This window comes from Pteropus medius, unplaced genomic scaffold, assembly GCF_902729225.1.
Source record: "Pteropus medius unplaced genomic scaffold, Ma_sr-lr_union100, whole genome shotgun sequence".
Classification (NCBI taxonomy): Eukaryota; Metazoa; Chordata; class Mammalia; order Chiroptera; family Pteropodidae; genus Pteropus; species Pteropus medius.
The window spans coordinates 1,339,875-1,358,229 of record NW_024347791.1 but is presented as its reverse complement, the minus strand read 5'-3'; the positions used below and the strand labels follow the sequence as shown (position 1 = coordinate 1,358,229).

General features: G+C 52.6%; 1 protein-coding gene across 1 annotated transcript in view; it reads left to right on the top strand.

Annotated features, from left to right (window-relative positions):
* The first annotated feature begins 11,858 nt into the window (after positions 1 to 11,858).
* Positions 11,859 to 18,355, top strand: part of KCTD17 (potassium channel tetramerization domain containing 17) — a 10,576-nt gene continuing 4,079 nt past the window's right edge. The window contains exons 1-4 of the mRNA XM_039878294.1: positions 11,859 to 12,107; positions 13,292 to 13,400; positions 15,641 to 15,732; positions 16,701 to 16,964. Coding sequence (XP_039734228.1) covers positions 11,898 to 12,107; positions 13,292 to 13,400; positions 15,641 to 15,732; positions 16,701 to 16,964 — 675 coding nt within the window. The 5' untranslated portion in view covers positions 11,859 to 11,897. The remainder of the gene's footprint in view (positions 12,108 to 13,291; positions 13,401 to 15,640; positions 15,733 to 16,700; positions 16,965 to 18,355) is intronic.

The following is an 18,355-nucleotide window of genomic DNA, read 5'->3' as shown; positions in this document are numbered from 1 at the left end:
AGGGGTTCCAGCACACCCATAAAAGGGTGTTCTGTGGAGCCTGAGGGTCTTAGGGATCCTGTCCTTGCTTCTGAGCAGTGCTGGGACCCCGAGCCCTTTCATTCCTGTAACTGCAATGCCCCCAGCAAACCGACCTCCACCCCATAATGCTGGGGTCTCCCTTCTGGCTTCTGGGCCAATTAAGGTGAATCTTGCCGTGATATGTCTGGAGTCTCACCCAAAGGCCCCAGCGGGTAAGCAGTACATCTCATTTCCAGACAGAGATGGGTCCAAAACTTTATAGGAGGCTGTAGCACGCTGGGGAGGCCTGTCCCAGCCCATCGGGGTGTACTGCAGGAGGGCTGAATTTAGCTTAATTGGAGGAGAATCTAATTTTAGACTCTGGGAGTCTACACTTGGAGGCTAGCCTCCAGACCTCCCAAGGGGTGGGCAGGCCCAGGAATTCCATCGTTTTTGCTCAAGGAAAACCTCTTCCCCCAGGCTTCCCAAGAGGGGGGCTCTGTTCTCCTCCCTCTGGCTTTGTCTTCTGTGCAGAGGTAGACGGAGGTGCCTGAGAAGGCCCCAAATGCCCCATGTCAGAACCTGGGTCACCCCTCCTCATCTTCAAGCCCCCAAGGCATCTCTCAGCAAAGAGCCAGTCCAGCCAGTATTGGGGGGGACCCTAGAAGAAAAAAAACAGAGGGACAATAACTTTCCCAAGGTCGCACAGTGGATTTATGACAGAGCTGGGACCAGACCCAGATTTTCTCACTCTGAATTTATTCTTTCCACCTACGACCCCCATCACATTTCCTCCAATGATGCTGAGTCGTCTCCCAGGTCCACCGTGGCGGGGGCAGCCAACAGGACAGCATCCTGGTTTCCTGATAAGAGCTCTGAAGTCCCAACCTCTCTGAGCCTCAGCTTCCTCATCAGTAAACGGGAATAACATGGACTTCAGAAGAAGGGATTTCAGACAAGGACCAAGCAAGAGCCCATTGCAGAGTCCTGTTTTTCTGGCTCAGGGTTTCTCAACTCCAGCCCTATGACATTTGGGCCAAACAGTCCTTGGCTGGGGGGCTGTCCTGTGCACTGTAGGATGTTTTGCAGCATCCCTGGCCTCTACCCACTAGATGCCAGTGGACCCACTCAGTAGTAACAACCAAAAAGATCTCTAGGTGTGACCAAATGTCCCCTGCGGGGCAAATATCACCCCCAGTTGAGAGCCACTGCTGTAGAAGCAAATAACACAGCTGACCACAGCCCTCAGGAACAGTGTAGACAGAGATACTAACCTTCGTATTTAAAATGGGAGTGAGAGTACCTTCCTTAAGCAATATGGAGATTAAATGAGAATCCATAGACACCGTTTAGCTTGGTGCCCATCACAGTAAATGGCATGTGTTGTCGTTGTTATTTTTTAAAGGACTTTTACTAATTCAGCATGTTGAGTGCCTCCTGTACTTCCAGCATTGGGTGAGAGAGAGCAATGAATATGAAAATTATGTGTTTGCCCTGGAAAACCTTCCCAACCAGGGAGAAAAAACAGGCCCATTGTATCATATTTCCAGAGAGAAGGGAGTAATGTGAAAAATCTATTTTACAAGTGAGCTCAGAGAGGTTGAGTGATTTGCCTAAGGGCACACAGCTAGCTCAAGAGAGGAGGAGTCAGAATTCTCAGGGTAGGAGCCTCGCTCGTGGGTCTAACCTGCAGTGGTTTTCCAGATTTGGGGATCCACAGGAGAATGGAGTGTTTGAAAATGCAGGGTTTGAAAACACATGTGACAAGCTCATGGAAGATGGCCATGTGTCTCCCCTCAGCCCCACCACGAGACACCTTGAGCCATGGGTCAGTGTCACCTGTGTTGGTCACACCCACCACAGGATTTAAGCAAGGGAGTTTGGTTGGGCTCCCTTTCCCCACCCCAGTCCACCCCCCTCAGCGAGGAACCCAGGCTGATCCAAGCTGATGCTTTTTTTTTCTTCCTGGGAAGGTTCTCAATGGTTCTGCACCGGTTCAGAGGAGACCTGCCCAGAGGTGGGAAAAAGGAAGTGGAGGCTGCCTTACTAGGATGCTCAGAATTTGGGTTTAACTTTGCAGGAGCTGGCTGAGAATAATCCAGGGTCGCCCCGAGCTCCGCCCTGCCTCTAGCAGGCCTGAGTTCTCAGAATAATTAACCATTCGGTGCAGGGGCCCAGCCTCCGCCAGTGTCGCCTGTGTTGGTCACATCCACCACAGGAGTTCCAGGCAGGAACTTGCAACACCTGCGCGAGGCTGATGAAATTTTTGTCCACTGGGCAAATATTTGCCGAGCACCCCCTCCGTGTTTCCCAGCCTTTTCTAACCAGCTGCACTGGAACGTGGCCATTCCCTCGAGGGATTGTAGCCCAAAGAGGCCCCCACCCCACACACCATGGAATCAGCTCTGCACGAGGCCCCAGAAAGGTCTGCCTTCCAGACCCTTCCAGTTGGGGCCTCAGCCATCTCCTCTGAAAAATCGGAGCAAGCTCAGCCCTGCCATGCACACAGGGCGGGTGCGATGTCACGTCAGGTGAAGCTCAGCAATCAATATAAGCCGTCACTCCTACCGAAGTCACCCAGAGCTTTGTCACCCATTAACTCGCAGCAGATGAGTCATTTGGGAGGAGATGAAGTTTTCAGGTCAACTGAAGCTTTATAATTTTGAGCACCAAAATTTTTACCATATTAACCTATTAGGGGATGGAACGTGGTATACTAAGGGTACCCGAATCCTTGATGGCTTTGTTTCACCCTTCATCACACGGCGATGCCTTCAGGGCTGTGAGCAGGGCCCAGCTGATGTGCTTTTCCAGTGCTCGAGTCCATGCAACTCAGTACCCAGTCAACCTTGCTGACTCCTCCGGAGTCACCAGCTTCTAGGTGGGCCCACTCTCTCTGGACGATGCCACCTATTCCAGTGGCTTGAACCACTGTATTGAGCTGGGGACTCTCGAATCTGGACCTCCAGCAGCTCGTTGGACTAAGATCTTTGTGTCCACTGCCTGCTCTTCAGTCCACATTCCTGGTCTCAGTGTGCACAGCCACTATCCAGGAGTCACCTGTGCCCAGACCTGGCAGTGAGTTCTCCTAGACTCCACCTCCCTTGCCCACAGCCGGTCAGCACCAAGGCCTGTGGATTTCTACTTCTATTCCCACTGCCTTGGCCCAGGTCCCCCACCTACCACGCCCAAGACACACACACACATGCACAGCCTGTCCTAGCCATTAATCCAACACACCCTCAGGGACAGGCCTTGTACCAGGACCATAGAGGATGAAGACAGACCCTCAGAGGGGAATCGGCCTAATAGGGACAGACAGACTATGACAAGCATGGTGATGAGTACCTGAGAGAGCACACAGAACAGGAGACGGGGAGCGGGCAGTCCTGGGTCTGAGAGGCACCTCCACCCAGGGCTGACAGCCCCTCTATGAATTCCTGGGCCATGTCCCTTTGCTCCATGCAGAGATGCAGCAGGGGACAGGGTTCAAAGTGCAGCCCCTGGAGGCTTCCAGATCTCCTGCTCCCTGGCTGTGGACAGGTGCCTTGTTTTCCTCATCAGTGACATGGGGATAATCTGGTACCCACCTCATGGATTCACACAGAGCAATGAGAACAGCCCATCGCAGTAAGCACTGCATACATGTGCTATTACTATGACTAATATTCTGTCCTACTAATCACTCCCACCTTCCTGTGCTGACCCGTATGCCCTTGAGGGTAACATCCTATTCATGGTTCTCTTCCTGGCCTTAGCATGCGAACAGACACGGACAGTGCTGAATGAATGTTTGGTGTATATCCTGGTAGGGCTGAGAGAGACCCTAATAATTCCTCCTATTTATTGAGCACCTTTTGCATCCAGAGAGGATGTTAAGCGTTTTATATCCAGTTAATCCAACAACCCTGAGAAACAGGTGTTATTAGGCCCCATTTTTATAGGTAAGGAAGGTAGGGGCTCAGGTCAGATGACCCATCCAAAGTCACAAGAAAGTTAGGGCTGGGATTGAAATCCTGGATGGAATGACTTTAGGGCATTCATCTCCTGCAAGACAGAATTGGGGAAGGGGTCATAGAAAAGGGGTAGGAGTTCTCTCTGGGTGGGGGAGGTTTCATAAGCCCCCTACAAATACATTCACATGTACACATGCTCACACCCTTGTTCACAGGTGAAGAGTAAAGGAACCAGAGGCTAACCGACTTGCGGACTAGACGTTTACTCTGATACATTTCTCCAGGACTCTTGTATAAAAGACGTGTTCCCTTTCTTTAAAGTATGTGGTAGCATCAGCAGAGAAAAATGCAAGGAAGAAGGCAATTGGGTGCTCAAAACCAGGCACAATGATTAACCGAAAGCATGAGATAAGTTGCAGAATCACGTGGTTCAGAATGAGATGGGAGGGGCCTCCAGGAGGTCCCAGGTGAGCTGGGTACCAGGGAGCCTCCTAGAACTGGTGCAGTGGGGTGAGTTATTAGCCTGGTAGTGCTGGTTCGTGTCCACTCTTTCCTATCGCCTTCTTCCCCTGCTGGCCTGCACTGCTCACTCTTGCCTCTGCAGCCTTTCCCCACTTCTGAGCCATGAAAAGCTTGAAAATCACATAGGCAGCTAATAAAACTACATATACACTTACCTTGTGACCCAGCAATCTCAATTCTAGGAATCGACCCTGAAGATACACTTCCCAAATTATAAAAACACATATGGATCATTGAGTTGCTTGTTCCAGCATTAGTTGTCATTGTAAGATGTTAGAAACAAGCTAAGTGTAAATATATGGAAGAACGGTCACACAGTCGAGAGCTCTGCACGTGTCAAAAGAATGAGGAAGGGCTATGGAACGTGTGGATCGATTTCGAGGCTGTACTGTTGAGTGAAAAATGCAAAAGGCAAAAGCATATCCGCGGTATGTTTACCTTTTGTATATGAAAGAAAGAGAAATAAGAAAACACACATGTATCTGTTCATTCCTGCAAAAAGAAACACGGGAAGAATAAAACAGACACTAATGAGATTGGTGTCTGTGGGGGTGGGTGGGGACAGGGTGGGACAGGTGCGGTGACCCTTTTCCTACTTTTCTTCATGTGACTTCTTGCCGAGTTTTGACTTTTAGAACTATGTTATGTTTCACATACTTAACAAATTAATTAAATTAACAAGGATGGGGGGATGAAATGTTAACACGGACAGAAACAGGTAAACTTAACTCCTTCGAATGGGTAACATAACCCAGCTGAACAAAACAATACAACAAAAGCCCTAGAAGTAAATATTAAACTCTTGTTATTGGTTTGTTTTTCACAGCGTTATGGGTTGCCAATTATGAAACTAGAGCTGAGCAAATAAGTAAATATATTGAGGATATGGGAACCAACATTCTCCCTATTGGAGAGAAGAAAAACAAAGATGGAAAGAAAGAAGGCTAGAAAGAAATCTGTGGTGTGGGTTGGAATCGGAGGTACTAGTGTGAGCTTGGGATATAGGGATATAGTGTGTGTGTTGGGGGGTGGGGGGAGGCATGCTCGTCTCCCAGGTCTAGCTCTGTTCCCTCAGAGGGCCTAGAAGCAATGACGCCCTTGTGCAATGAGCCTCCCCAGTGTCCAGATCTTGGTTCTACGTACCATTATCCACCAAAAGGGACTGGAGCAGCTGGGGAGGGAAAGTACAATGAGAGCCTGGCCATTTTGCTGTCCCAGAAACCAGGGAAGTCCTCCAAGAGTGATAGGGATGTGTCAAAAGAATACAGGAGCTGGAGTAGTGGGGGGAGGGAGGACTCAGAAGTTATTATTTAGCAGATGCAGATTTCAGTTTTTCAAAAGGAAAAGGGATGTTGGCAATGGTATCACAACAGTGTGACTGCGCTTAATGCCACCGAAATCTACCCTTACTATGGTGAAGATGGTGTCGAGGAAAAACTTGTCTTCTCCCCTCTTAGGTGTGTGCTGGAGGCCTGTGAATTAAACTGACAACAGGGAAATTAGCAAGAGGAAAGCCAGATTTTACTCACATACATACATATGGGAGGTCACAAAGAAACGTGACCGAAAGAGAGAATTCGGGGCTTACGTGCCATCTAAGTAAGGGAAGGGGAGGAGGAGGGCACATAGAGGAAAACGAATGACTTCCTGATGGAGAAGGGGGAAAGGGTACTTATGGGAAAACAAATTATTTTTAGGGAAAATAAATGGGTCCTTAGTAGAATAGATGGGAGATCTGATCGTTTTGGGACAATGTCTATTTACGTGGGGTTTGAACTTCTACTCTGCAGTGATAAGAATCGGTCTTTCCTGGTGGCTCCTGGAAAGGGGACTTAAGACAATTAAGTTCTTTCGAATTCATTTGGGAGTCTGTGCTTGTAGGCTAATAAAGGAGTTCGAGAAAAATCCTATTCTCAAATGCCTTCTGCTCCAAATGTTTTTTATGCCACAGCGGCATAGTCTGGGCCACTTCAATAGTAAATTATATGTTAGGTGTATTTTACCGCAATTTTTAAAAAGCTGAAGTGTTTTATTTAAGAATCTCTTTTTAATTTATTTTTATTTTTTTAAATGCCAGTTTATTTTTTTTCATACTACATATACATAATTTTTTTTTTTAACATTTTATTTTTTTATTTCCCCCTTCTCCTCTCCCTTCTGGTAACCACTAGTCCATTGTCCATGTCCATGAGTCTCTGTTTGTTTGTCCTGTTCATTTGTTGCTTTTAGGTTTATATCCCACATATGTGATATCATGTGATTTTCAACCTTTCTGTCTGGCTTATTTTGCTTAGTATGATTATTTTGAGGTCCATCCATGTTGTTGCAAATGGCATTAATCTCTTCTTATGGCTGAGTAATATTCCATTGTATATATGTACCACGGCTTCTTTAGCCAGTCACCTATCGTGGGACACTTCGGTTGCTTCCATGTCCTGGCCACTGTGAACAATGCTGTTATGAACATCGGTGTGCAAATATCTTTTTGGATATGAGTTTTCAAGTCTTCGGGGTACATACCCAGTAGAGGGATTGCTGGATCATATGATAGATCAACTCTTAGTTTTTTGAGGAACCTCCATACTGGTTTTCCTTGGTGGCTGTACCAATTTGTTTGCCACCAGCAGTGTATAAGGGTTCCTTTTTCTCCACATCCTCTCCAGCATTTGTCCTGTTGATTATAGCTGTTCTAACAGGTGTGAGATGGTATCTCATTTGTCCTGTTGATTATAGCTCTTCTAACAGGTGTGAGATGGTATCTCATTTTGATTTGCAGCTCCCTAATAGCTAGCAATGTTGAGCATCTTTTAAAAAAAGATATAGGAGCCACCTTGGAGGGGTTCCCATTGACAAAACCTTAGACAATTTGAGCCCTCAAAATACATAATAGTAATGGATTATAACCCATAGAGTAAAATAAGAATCCATTAGTCCATTCTGATATAAATGAATGAATGAATGAATGAATGAATGAATGGAGAAAGGAACTATCTCCCTTACAATAGAATGCTGCAATAAATGTAGAAGGAATGATAGAATTAGAAAAATCAAAATTTGGCAGTCATCATAGTCATACTTTTTATAGCAAGAATTGTCAACGAATACCAAAATTAATGATGAGATAAATTAGTTTGATGGAAAACAGGATATTTTTGCAACTTTTCTCTGAATCTGAAATTACTTCAAAGTAAAATGCTATTTTTAAACACAGCTTTTTATGATTCAGTTTCAGCCAGGGCTGCTAACTGCACCCACATTCTAAAACAAGGTGCTAGACCATCTAAAGTAGTTCTTTCAACCAATGTGGTTAAGAACTAGTTTTAGAAACCTTGGGAGGCCACACCTCCTGCCTACAGACAGAGACATGAGAAACGACAGTGACGGCAGTCAGAAGGCAGATGAGGCTTTCTCTAGAGGCAGCATTGGGGTGCTGTGGCACTTTACTTCTCCTGCCTAATGGGGCCTGCCTCCCCCTTCCACAGGCTAAGTGAGAGGGGCTTCCAGGAGACCATTTGCAGAGCTTAGCCTGTGTGTCCTGGATTCTGGGGACCTCAGGCTGAGAAAGCCTGCACGTGGGGTGCTGGCCTGGCTGGCTGCTCCGAGTTGGAATCAGCAGATGCAGCTGTGAAGGGCGAACCTGTCAGTGGGGAGTATGCCGTGGCTGCTAGGGGACCTGGGTGAAGAGAGATGGCTTGGAGCTGTCCAGAAGGGACCTTATGCATGACGGCTGAGGAGTGGGGTGGGAGCAGGATGGGCAGTAGGACCCAATGAGAATGAGGTGGTCCTCGAGGGGGTGTTCCAGGCAGCCAACCAGAGGGAGCCCTGCCCAGGAAGGAAACTTGGGTGTGAATTGCTCTGAGAAGTGGGGCTCCAAAGGACCCTCAAAACAATCATCTAGGGGAGAAAACAAGCCAGCTCGAATCGTTGTTCTAGCCAGAGCAAAGCCACCCCAGAGGACATGGGTGCCAGGCAAGGAAAATCTTTGTTTTTCCACCCTTATCCCACGCTGGCCATGGAGGAACTGAGGTGGTGGAGCACGAAGGAGCAGAAGGAGAGTCTGGGGGTCAGGAAAGCCCACAGAACACCGTTGGGTTCCTCCTCTAAAATGGGGGTTACAGTCGCATCTCCCCGTTGGGTTAGGATTAAAAGAGATAATCCATGAGAGTGCTTGGCACAGAGTCGGGCCCACAGAAGTGCTCATAACATGTCCCTCTGGCAGCAGGACCAGGGGTCCAAGGTGCCCCGGGGCGGGGGTGGGGTGGGAAGATTCCTGGTTGAAGCTTGATCACCGGATTTAGGATGTGAAATGATATCCACGGGAGCCAGAGGGATGTTTGCAGGGGAAGAGTGGGGTCCCTGGAGGGGGCTGGTGAGAGCTGACTGTCAGTCCCGGGGAACTGAGCTCTTGAGTTGAACTGAGTTGAAAGAACCAACAGGACCAGACGGACCGCGTGGGTGGCGGTGCTGCGCAGGAGGCTCCCCAAGGGCCGGACCAGGCTGGTGCGCCCCCTGCTGGCGGAGCCCAATCGCTGGCCACACTTCTGTGGCTCAGGACCGGCTGGGAGCCGGCTGGGCCTGGGACCCCCTGGGCCAAGGCTGAGGTGGGCCAGCGTCACTGCCACCCCAGCTACAGAGGTTATGATGACTCACAGCCAGAGAGCCATGCAGCAGAGATTCAAACTCTGCACCGCGGCCTCTGGAATATTTCTGGCTGGTCAGGGCACACTCTCTTTGACTGGATATGTTTGTTTCTCTACTCAGGTGACCTGAAAAGATGCCAACTCAGAACCAACAAACCCTTCTCCAAAAAGACGGCCAAGGCAGCGATGGGATTGGATTTCATGTAGAGAACTACCACTAAAAGTAAGTCAACACTGTTTAGAATCTTCTGACATTCTGAACTTGGGGAGAAGGGGGACTGAATCCAAATCACTCAGCAGGAATGAGCGACATCTTAGTCAAGGAACTGACAGCAGATGTGAAATGAGCTGCTTGATATAGGGGCAGCTGCTAAGAAGACAAGAGGGTCCGAAATAGGCGATGTGCTCGGGTGTGAACTCTGAGATGTAGTTCATGTTCCTTTAGCCCCGTCTGGCAGTGGAACGACTCTTGCTTCACTTTGGCCCTGGGGTTTTAGCATGAGGAAATGGCAGGCCCTTTGCTCTGGAGGCTAGGTCATTTGGGGTGGCCTTCCTCTTTGCCTCTCTCTCCCTCCAACCCCAGCAGGGAGGTAATGGTCAGGTGGTTCATCCCTGGCTAATGGGAATGGATCTTAAGGGGCAGCCTTTGGCTCAGGCACCGACGTTGAGTCTGGGACCGGTTTCAGGAAAGCTGGTCTTCACCGAGGCTTTGCTCAGGCACTGTGCTACGTGCTCTTCATGTGACTTCATGTGTTAGTTCATTGAATCCTCACAACTGCATGAGTTGAGGTGCTATTATCATTCTCAATTTAGAAATGGGGCAACTGAAGTTCAGAGAGGGTAAGTGACTTTCCCAAAGTCATCCAGCTAGCAAGCCACAAAGCCTGGACTGACATCCTTGTCTGGGAACCTGTGCCCCTTAAATACCTCTGTCCTAGCTCACTTTCAAGTTGAATTCAGAGCCATATTAAGAAGCACCTGAAGTTGCTCTTCTCAGAAGCAGACAGCAGGAGGCAATGTAACCGGCAGGCATTTGAAGTCTGGCCCTCCTCCAGGGAAATCATCATCCAGAAAGCATCTAAAGAATGTTTGATTTTATCCTCTAAGTGGAAAAGACAGCAAAAACTATGACGAGTGCCAGTCCGTGGTTACAGCCAGGTCTGTCCTGGATTCCATTCTGTGTTTTGTCAAAACCTCTTATACCCACCTCTCCAAACGGACTCCCTGCCTACAACCCTTAAGTGGATTAAAAAAAAAAGTATTTCCTGCTCTGGTTTTGTTTTAGCTAACAATGGTTGAGGGCCCACTGAGAATGCTGCTGGAATGCTGCCAGGAATGCTGCTGATCTTTCAAGACCAGTTCATACTCCCCACTTCATTCTTTCACTCATTCATTCATTCAATGTACTAAAAGCCAGAGACTATGCCAGGTGTTTTACAGACATTAAATAATTCGATCTTCACAACAATGTTCTAGGACTACTATGATTCTCATGTTTCAAAGGAGAAAACTGAGGCTCAGAGAAGAAGCTGCTCAAGTACTGGTGAGTTCCTGGGAACAAGATTCTAACAGCTGTGACCTAGTCCCTGCCAAGAGGAAAGGTTTTATGGCAAAAACAGAGCCTTGAGTGGCAACAGAGAACCTTCCCTCAGCACAAGGTCAGGCTGACCAGTGTGTGTGACATTAGGATCAATGAGGGGGGCCTCAGACCCCTCCCCTTCAATCCAGGACCAGGACTGGATTGAAGGGGAACATGGAGAAGGACAGGAAGTTAAGGAGGACAGCTTATAGTCTTCAGCCTTTGTCCCTCCTTGGTCTCAGGTGACATGAGGATCTGTCCCTCTTCCCCCATCCTGTAGTATCAGTCCCAACTCCAAGTTATCTGGCTCAGAAGGAAACCCACACAACCAAGCCCTCCTCCCCCTTCTGAATCACAGATGGGAAAACTGAGACCTCTTCCCACACCTCATCCTGCAAAGTTCAGGATGAAGATCAAGTTCTCCTGACTTCGATCTCGTGCCCTCTCCACACTTCCTCCCTGGAAATCTTTCCCAAGGAGCACTGACAACCTGCGGCAGGGGAGCAGGAAATGGGCCTTGGTGGTGGAAATGCACTTGGAACCCACCTGGGTTTGGCCCAGCCTGCCACTCACCAGCAGTGAGTCAGGAAGGTCACTCACTTGAGTCCTTATCTGTACAATGAGTACCGTAACGGCAGCCTCACCGGGCTGCTGAGAGCTTCCGTGAATAATACAGACACACGAAGCGTCTGGAACACGGTGCGCGCTCAGTCAACTTTCAGCCCAACTAGTTGTCCCCAAAGAACTTGAGAAAGAACCCAGCGCCCCTCCCTTCATCCCTCCCCCACACAAAGGGCAGAATGAAAGAATATTAGAAAACAGGTACAGGTAAATATGGAATTCTGGGAGAGAAACGTTTCTTTCCATATTTGCCAGCTGTTTGATAACCCAGCCTGGACAAAGGGAAATCAATACTGTGGAGAACAAATGGGAAGGTTGTTGATTTGGGGTATCACTCACTATTTTCCCAGTGACCCCGAACTTGACCTTCCCCAGTCATTTGACCAACGGGCTTCTTCAAGAGACCCGGGTTTGTGGGTCTCCCAGGAAGGGCAAAGTAGGGCGGGGCTGGGGAAGGCAGATGGCTAGCACTTGGGGACCCTCCCCCTGGCCGCCCCACCACCCGGCGGCGCGGACTACAGCTCCCAACATGCCCCGCGCGCAGTACCTGCCCGCCTCCAGCCGCCGGGAACCGGGAGGATGCAGACGCCAGGGCCAGCGATGAGGATGGAGGCCCGGGAGGCTGTGCCGCCGGCGGGGGCGGGCGGCCGCGCTGCGGGCGGCTGGAGCAAGTGGGTGCGGCTCAACGTGGGGGGCACGGTGTTCCTGACCACCCGGCAGACGCTGTGCCGGGAGCAGAAGTCCTTCCTCAGCCGCCTGTGCCAGGGCGAAGAGCTGCAGTCGGACCGGGTGAGGCCCGCGGGGTGGGCAGTGTGGGGCTGGGGGTCCTCTGTTCGCTGGAGTCGGGCTGTACGGTCCGGCCCGCCTGCCAGGCTGGGAACTCGGCTGGTTTTATTTCTAAAGAGCCGGAGGCGGGAAGAACTGGCTAGAGGATGGGGGGAGGAGGAAGTGGATCCGAGAGTGAGGAATGTGCCCATCGCCTTGGCAACGGGACAACGCCAGGCCGCGGCCATTTGGAGCTTCTGGGTTCTCCCTGGGCTCCCACCCCAGGAGGCTGGTGAATTGACTCCTACTCTCCCCCGTCCTTTGGGGCGGTGGGGACAGACAGACACTTCGGGCCTTCGTCCTTCCCAAACGGGACCTCTCACTGGGAAAGGTGTGGCTGAGGCACCTTCTTCCTGCCCTTTGGGGTGTGGGTGGCCTCGGTGTGCAGGGAGCTGGGTGGAGAAGGCCTAGGGTGCCTCTTGAACTGAAAGAGGTGCCGGCCTGGCAGGTACCAGGTCTGGGGACCATCCCGGCTCTGCTGTAAACTGTTGGGTGGCCTTAGATGGGACCCTCCCCTGCTCCAGGCTCAGCCTCCTGTCTGTAACCAGAGGAGGCTGATCTGGAGATGACTTCCAAGACTCCCTCTCCCCCAGTTCCTTACCATCTGATGCTGTGACCTTGGGCAAGTCCCCTCCCCTCCTGAGTCTCCCTATTGTCTCTGTGGAGCTGAGCTGCTGCCCGCCCAGCCTCCCTGCGGGCTGAGGGCGTCGGAGGAAAGCGGCTCCTTTGCAAACCTGCAAACCTCCCCAGAATGACTGGGGATCTGGTGCAGACACTAGGGCTGGCTTCGGGGGCACAAGCTCTGAGAGAGACAGTCACGGAGCCCTCCTTTGGGTCAGGCGCTACTGAGACCCCACTGGATGCTTCCTGGATGCTCACAGTGACCCCTAGTTGTGGGGGAGAGGAGTCAGGCTCAGAGGAGAAATCACTGGCTTAAGATCACTGTCAGGAAAAAGCAGAGGCGGGATTTGAACTGAGGTGTATCTGACCCCAAGTCCTTTTTGCTCCATCATGCCACTTCATTCCAGAGAAGAACAAACTTTACGCTCGCTCTGTCTCTCCCATTGGAGGTTTTTCCTGACCTGAATGAAGGGGTGGGCAGGGGAAGGCCTCGTTCTTCTCACAGTCTGTGCCCCTCCCCGCCATAGGATGAGACCGGGGCCTACCTCATCGACCGCGATCCCACCTACTTCGGGCCCATCCTGAACTTCCTCCGTCATGGCAAACTGGTGCTGGACAAGGACATGGCTGAGGAGGGTGAGTTGGTCCAGGAAGCTAGCCAGGCCCACATCCTAGCCCTGGCCTCTGCAGCCTGCCAGGCCTTCTGTGGGGGTCTAAAGCCATTTCTCCCAGCCAGGAGGGGCATCTGCTTTCCTCCGTGTTCCCTGCTTCTTCTTATCCATGACAGGGCTGAATCCCAAAGCCTCCGCCCAGGCTGAGCCTAGGGGCTCTGCCAAGCTGACCAGTCTGAGCTTTCACTGGGTACTGTTGGAGAGGTGATGGAAATACACAGGCAGAGGTTAGGGGAGCTAGAGAGACAGGCAGCCTCCATGTGGGCCGGGGTGTCCTTTTTCCTGGCCTCCTGGGAAACCAGGGGTGAACAGGGTGGAGCCGGGCAGGCTTTATCTGGCATCTCAGATGCCTGGTGAGGGCTTGCAGTCAGCAGGTAGGTGGAACAGGTGCCTCTTCCCCAAATCCGGCAGCCTCTGCAGCACAGTGCTGGTTGTGGGTGGAGGCAGGGAAGGAGGGAGCCTGTTCCCCAGGAAGTTTTGACCGTCCTAGGCCTGGGTGGCTAAGGCCCTATAGATGCCCACTTTGGGGCCCAGCATTGGGGCTGGGGGGATGGCATCTGACAGAGCTCCATACAGGGCAGTCTATAGTCAGTGCTGTCAACTTTCACTGGGGAGACGGGTGTGGCTCTGGGTCATGAACGTGGGGCCAGGCCACAAGCTTGGCTGTGAAATACTTTTCTGAGCTCTACGTATGTAAAGTGGGGGATTCCACACCAAGGAGAGCGTATCTTATGACAATAAATGTTATGAGTCCCGGCACTTATACTCTGTGGGTGTCTAGCATAGCCCATCCCTCCTCACTGTGGCCTACGGTCCCCCTAGTGGGTCCCCAGTGGGCCAGGACTTCAAAATCAGAGCCCACTATAGGAACCGGTTCAGCAGGGCCCACAGTTTCCCTGACAGCCCCTCCAGGGGCGCAGGTACCATGAGCGTGGCCCGAGCCCAGGAGCAGGTCCCTCTGGGAGGGGAGGTAAACATTCTAGCTGCGTCATCGCCAACACCCGTTTATAGATGTGGGGTTTCTCCATGTTCTGCCACTCAGACAGGGCTAGGGCCCCCATCCAGGAGGCCGGGGGCTCTGGGAAGAGACTTAGTAGCTGTGTGACCCTGCCTGAGAAAGGTGGATGCCTGCGTGCCAGCATCCGTGAAATGGGGTGACAGTAGCACCCACCTTGCTGCGCTGCTGTGAGGATAAAAGGAGCTAATAATACAAGTGCATCGCTTAGTGTGGTACCCAGCACTGAGGACCAGTGATGCGCTGTTAGCTGTCTGTCACCTGCAGGGCTCCGTGAGGAGCACTCTGGCAGCAAGACTCACTGACTGCCTACCCTGTGTTAGGTGCTGTGTGAGCACTGGGGACAACAGAGTACTCAGACATGGACCCTGTCCCCAGGGAGCCCAGAGGCCTGTCATGGAAATGACCAGAGGGTCCCTGCTATGAAGGCGCTTAGGGAGTCCAAAGACCTGGGGCCGTTCCTCTTCACTGGACAGTTGACCCGTTTGGTCTCTAAGACTCAGTTTCCTTACAGGTATGGGGACAATAATGCCTGCTTCCCCTATGTCCCCAGGGCTTGTGACGAGCACAGGAATGTGGGAGTCGGGGACATGCACATGCACAAAGATTGTGCATTTACAGCGGGCTCTGAAGTCAGGAGCTTGAGTCTGAGTCCCAGCTCTGCCGCTTACTGGCTCTGGGGCCTTGGACAAACTGCTTTTGTTTCTGGCCCTCACTTTTCCCATTTGTTTAATGGGGGTGACGGAAGTACCTGTTTCTAGTTCTGAGAATTAACTGCGATAATGAATGGAACATGCCTAGCACATCGCCTGGCACTTGGCATGTGCTTCACAAATGGGAGCCTGTAATAGGGGTCAGCTAGGGCCCTTCTCCTGTGGCATTCTAGGGTCCCGTCCCAATGAGCCTGCTGCCTCTCCATAGCCCTAGAGCAGCCGCCAGACGAGTGCCCCTCGGTCACCATGCTCAGCACAGCAGAGGTGTCGGGCCACTGAGCGGCAGCCTCTCGCTCCTTCCACAAAGAGTGTGGGATCCAAGGAAGGAAATGTTCCCTCTTGCGTGACCCCTGAACTCAGAGAGGCTGGTCACCCTCGTGTGACTGGAGCAGGAGGTGGGTTTGGAGGCGGAGGAGTCAGGGGAGGACAGGGCAGGGGGACCGCGGGAGTGACGTGGGGCGGCCCTGTCTGTGCCAGGGGTCCTGGAGGAAGCAGAGTTCTACAACATCGGCCCGCTGATCCGCATCATCAAAGACCGGATGGAGGAGAAGGACTACACTGTCACCCAGGTCAGGGAGCAGGGGAGCAGCAGGGCAGCACCCATGGCTGGAGCAGGGCGTGGCGGGGAGAGGGGGAGGCAGGAGAAAGGTTGGGAGAGGCGGAAAGGCGTTTTCAGCTGGGGGTGGGGTGGGGGGGCGCTGAGTTACCCTGTAAGGGGCGGGTGGTTGTCCAGCACCCTGACTGCCCAGCAAAGCCCCAGACTGGCAGATGGACACTGGTTCTGTCCCTGCCCTGAATCGTTCGCTGTGTGACCTCAGGCCAAGCATGCCCCTCTCTGGGTCTTGAGTTCCCCTTGTGGAATGCAGAGGCGCCAAGAAGTGCCCACCCTTCCCTTCCCCACAGGCAACATGGGGTCAGTGTGGAGGCGCAGGGGGCAATGCAGGATTGGTAAATTGTCCATTTCATGGGGTTATGTGGTCCCCTGGTGGGCGCAGCACAAGCTTGGACCCTGGGCCCCAGCGACCAGTCTGTAGGAGGAGCTAGAGGGATTCTCAGCCCTCCCTGGGGGAGACGAGGGGTGGGGGGGTGGGGGACAGATAGTGAGGTACCATCTCCCAGCCCCAGGGTGAAGTGGGGACACTCTACGTCTCCTGGAGGGCCCGCCTCATTAGTGACCCAGAATGTCCCCCAAACCCTTCCTTTCCCTCTTGTATCATCTGTGCTCCAATTCTGGCTCTGCCACTCTTTAGCTGGGTGACCCTGGGCAAGTAGCTGACCCTCTCTGAGCCTCCACGAAAATCCCATAACTCATAGAATGTCTGGAAGGAGTGAGATCATGAAGGCCGCGTGCCCGGCACGTGGTCGGCACTCAGAACATGGCTCTCGTCTTCCCGCCCTGCCTGCGCCCCTCCTTCTCTCCTTCTCGGGGTATATGGTGAAGGGGGAGAGAAGAGGCTGGTGGGAGGCAGGTGCTCAGCTTCCTCCTGGGCGGCCGCCGTTCCCACCGGTGCCCTCCACGGTGCCCCTCTGCCTGCAGGTCCCCCCCAAGCACGTGTACCGCGTGCTGCAGTGCCAGGAGGAAGAGCTCACGCAGATGGTCTCCACCATGTCTGACGGCTGGCGCTTTGAGCAGGTAAGCGGGGACCTCCCAGCCTCTGGGCAAACACGATTAGGAAAGGCCGCACTGGCAGCAGACTGGCCGAGCTGGAGCGAGGACGGAAGCCCCGTGTGCTGCAGGGCAGCTCTGGGCGTCCTCCTCGGTGGGAGTCCTCACAGCATCTCGGTCGTGGTCTACACTGTAGTATGAACGAGTCTCTGGCCCCCGAGTGACAGCTCAGGCGCAGGTAGTCGAGATCCACATAGGTGAGTGAGTGGAGTCCACCTCGGGTCAGTACCTCCTACAATAATTCCGTAGGCCCAGCTTCCAGGGTCCCCACAAGGGACATGCCCAGCTACGGGCATTGCCACATTAAGAGGACGCCCAAAGCAGTGACTTCCCCTGAGGAATTTAGAGTGACCTCGGTTCCTCCCAGTCCAGGTGCAGTTCCCCGCTCAGGAGGAGTGTTGGTCGTAAGCGGTATTGCCTCAGTGGCACAGCTGACGTCCCACCTGACAGGTTTCCGGGGGGAAAGGGGCCAGTGAGTTAACCCCAAGTCAGATTTGCCCCTAGAGAAGGAGGCGGCTTTGGCTAGCCCTCTCTCCACTCCCGCCCGCGCTCCCTCACACGTGGAGGTCGAAGAAGGGAGGACTCCGGTCTCCCTAGGATGGCCGGGCGGGTGGAGGAAGGAGCCCCGACCAGGAGCCAGAGACCTGACTCCCATCTAGGCCTCACCAGGGACGTGCCGTGTGACTTCTCTTTGGGCCTGTTTTCTAGTCTGTGATGCAGGACTGTCGTGAAGATAGAAGGACCACTGATAAAGTTCCTAGCCCAGGGCAGGACTCTGGACATTGGAACGAGCTGGCATCATGCAAATAATTAGCAGTATTTAAGTCCGTAGGACCCCAGAGAGGCCTTGGAGTCCCGGATTCTAACTCCTGTTCCATTCTTCCTGGTTGTGGGACTTCCGGCAGGTTACCACCTCTCCAGGCCTCATTAGCCATAGTGGCTGATGTTTTTATCTGCCTGCTGGGTGAGGGTCCCTGAGGGCTGAGTGAGACCTGTCATATCAGCCATAGGGGCCCTGTGGGTGTGGTTATTCTAAGGACTTCAGGACAAAGGTAGGGCTGCCTGTGAGAGCAATTCATGGGTTCTCAGAGGGTGAGCCAGCAGGTCAGGTGCCACTGGTCATTTGCCTGTGGCCTGAGGAGTGGGTGACCTGCCTACGTCTGCTTCCAGGAGTGAACTGAATGTTTTGGGGGGCTCCGTCATGTCAGCCTGGTTCAGCCAGGGCTGCTTCGGCCACATTTGGGACAGAAGGCGACAGGCCGCCCATTCCAGGCCTCCTGCTTTTAGGAAGCGGCCTCTGGGTCTGGGCTGCGGGCGGGGGTGGCAAGAGGAGCAGCAGTGACCCTGTCACCTTCCTGCGGGGACCGGGCCCAGCCAGGCCAGGTGGGGAGGCCGCTCGGGGAATCCTACCAGGGGCGCAGGGGTGGGAGGGGGAGAAGCCTGACTTTCGACCCAGAGATGTCCCCTGGAAACCCAGAGGTGAGCCGGGGCAGAACAGCCAGATCGGGACACAAGTGGATATCCCG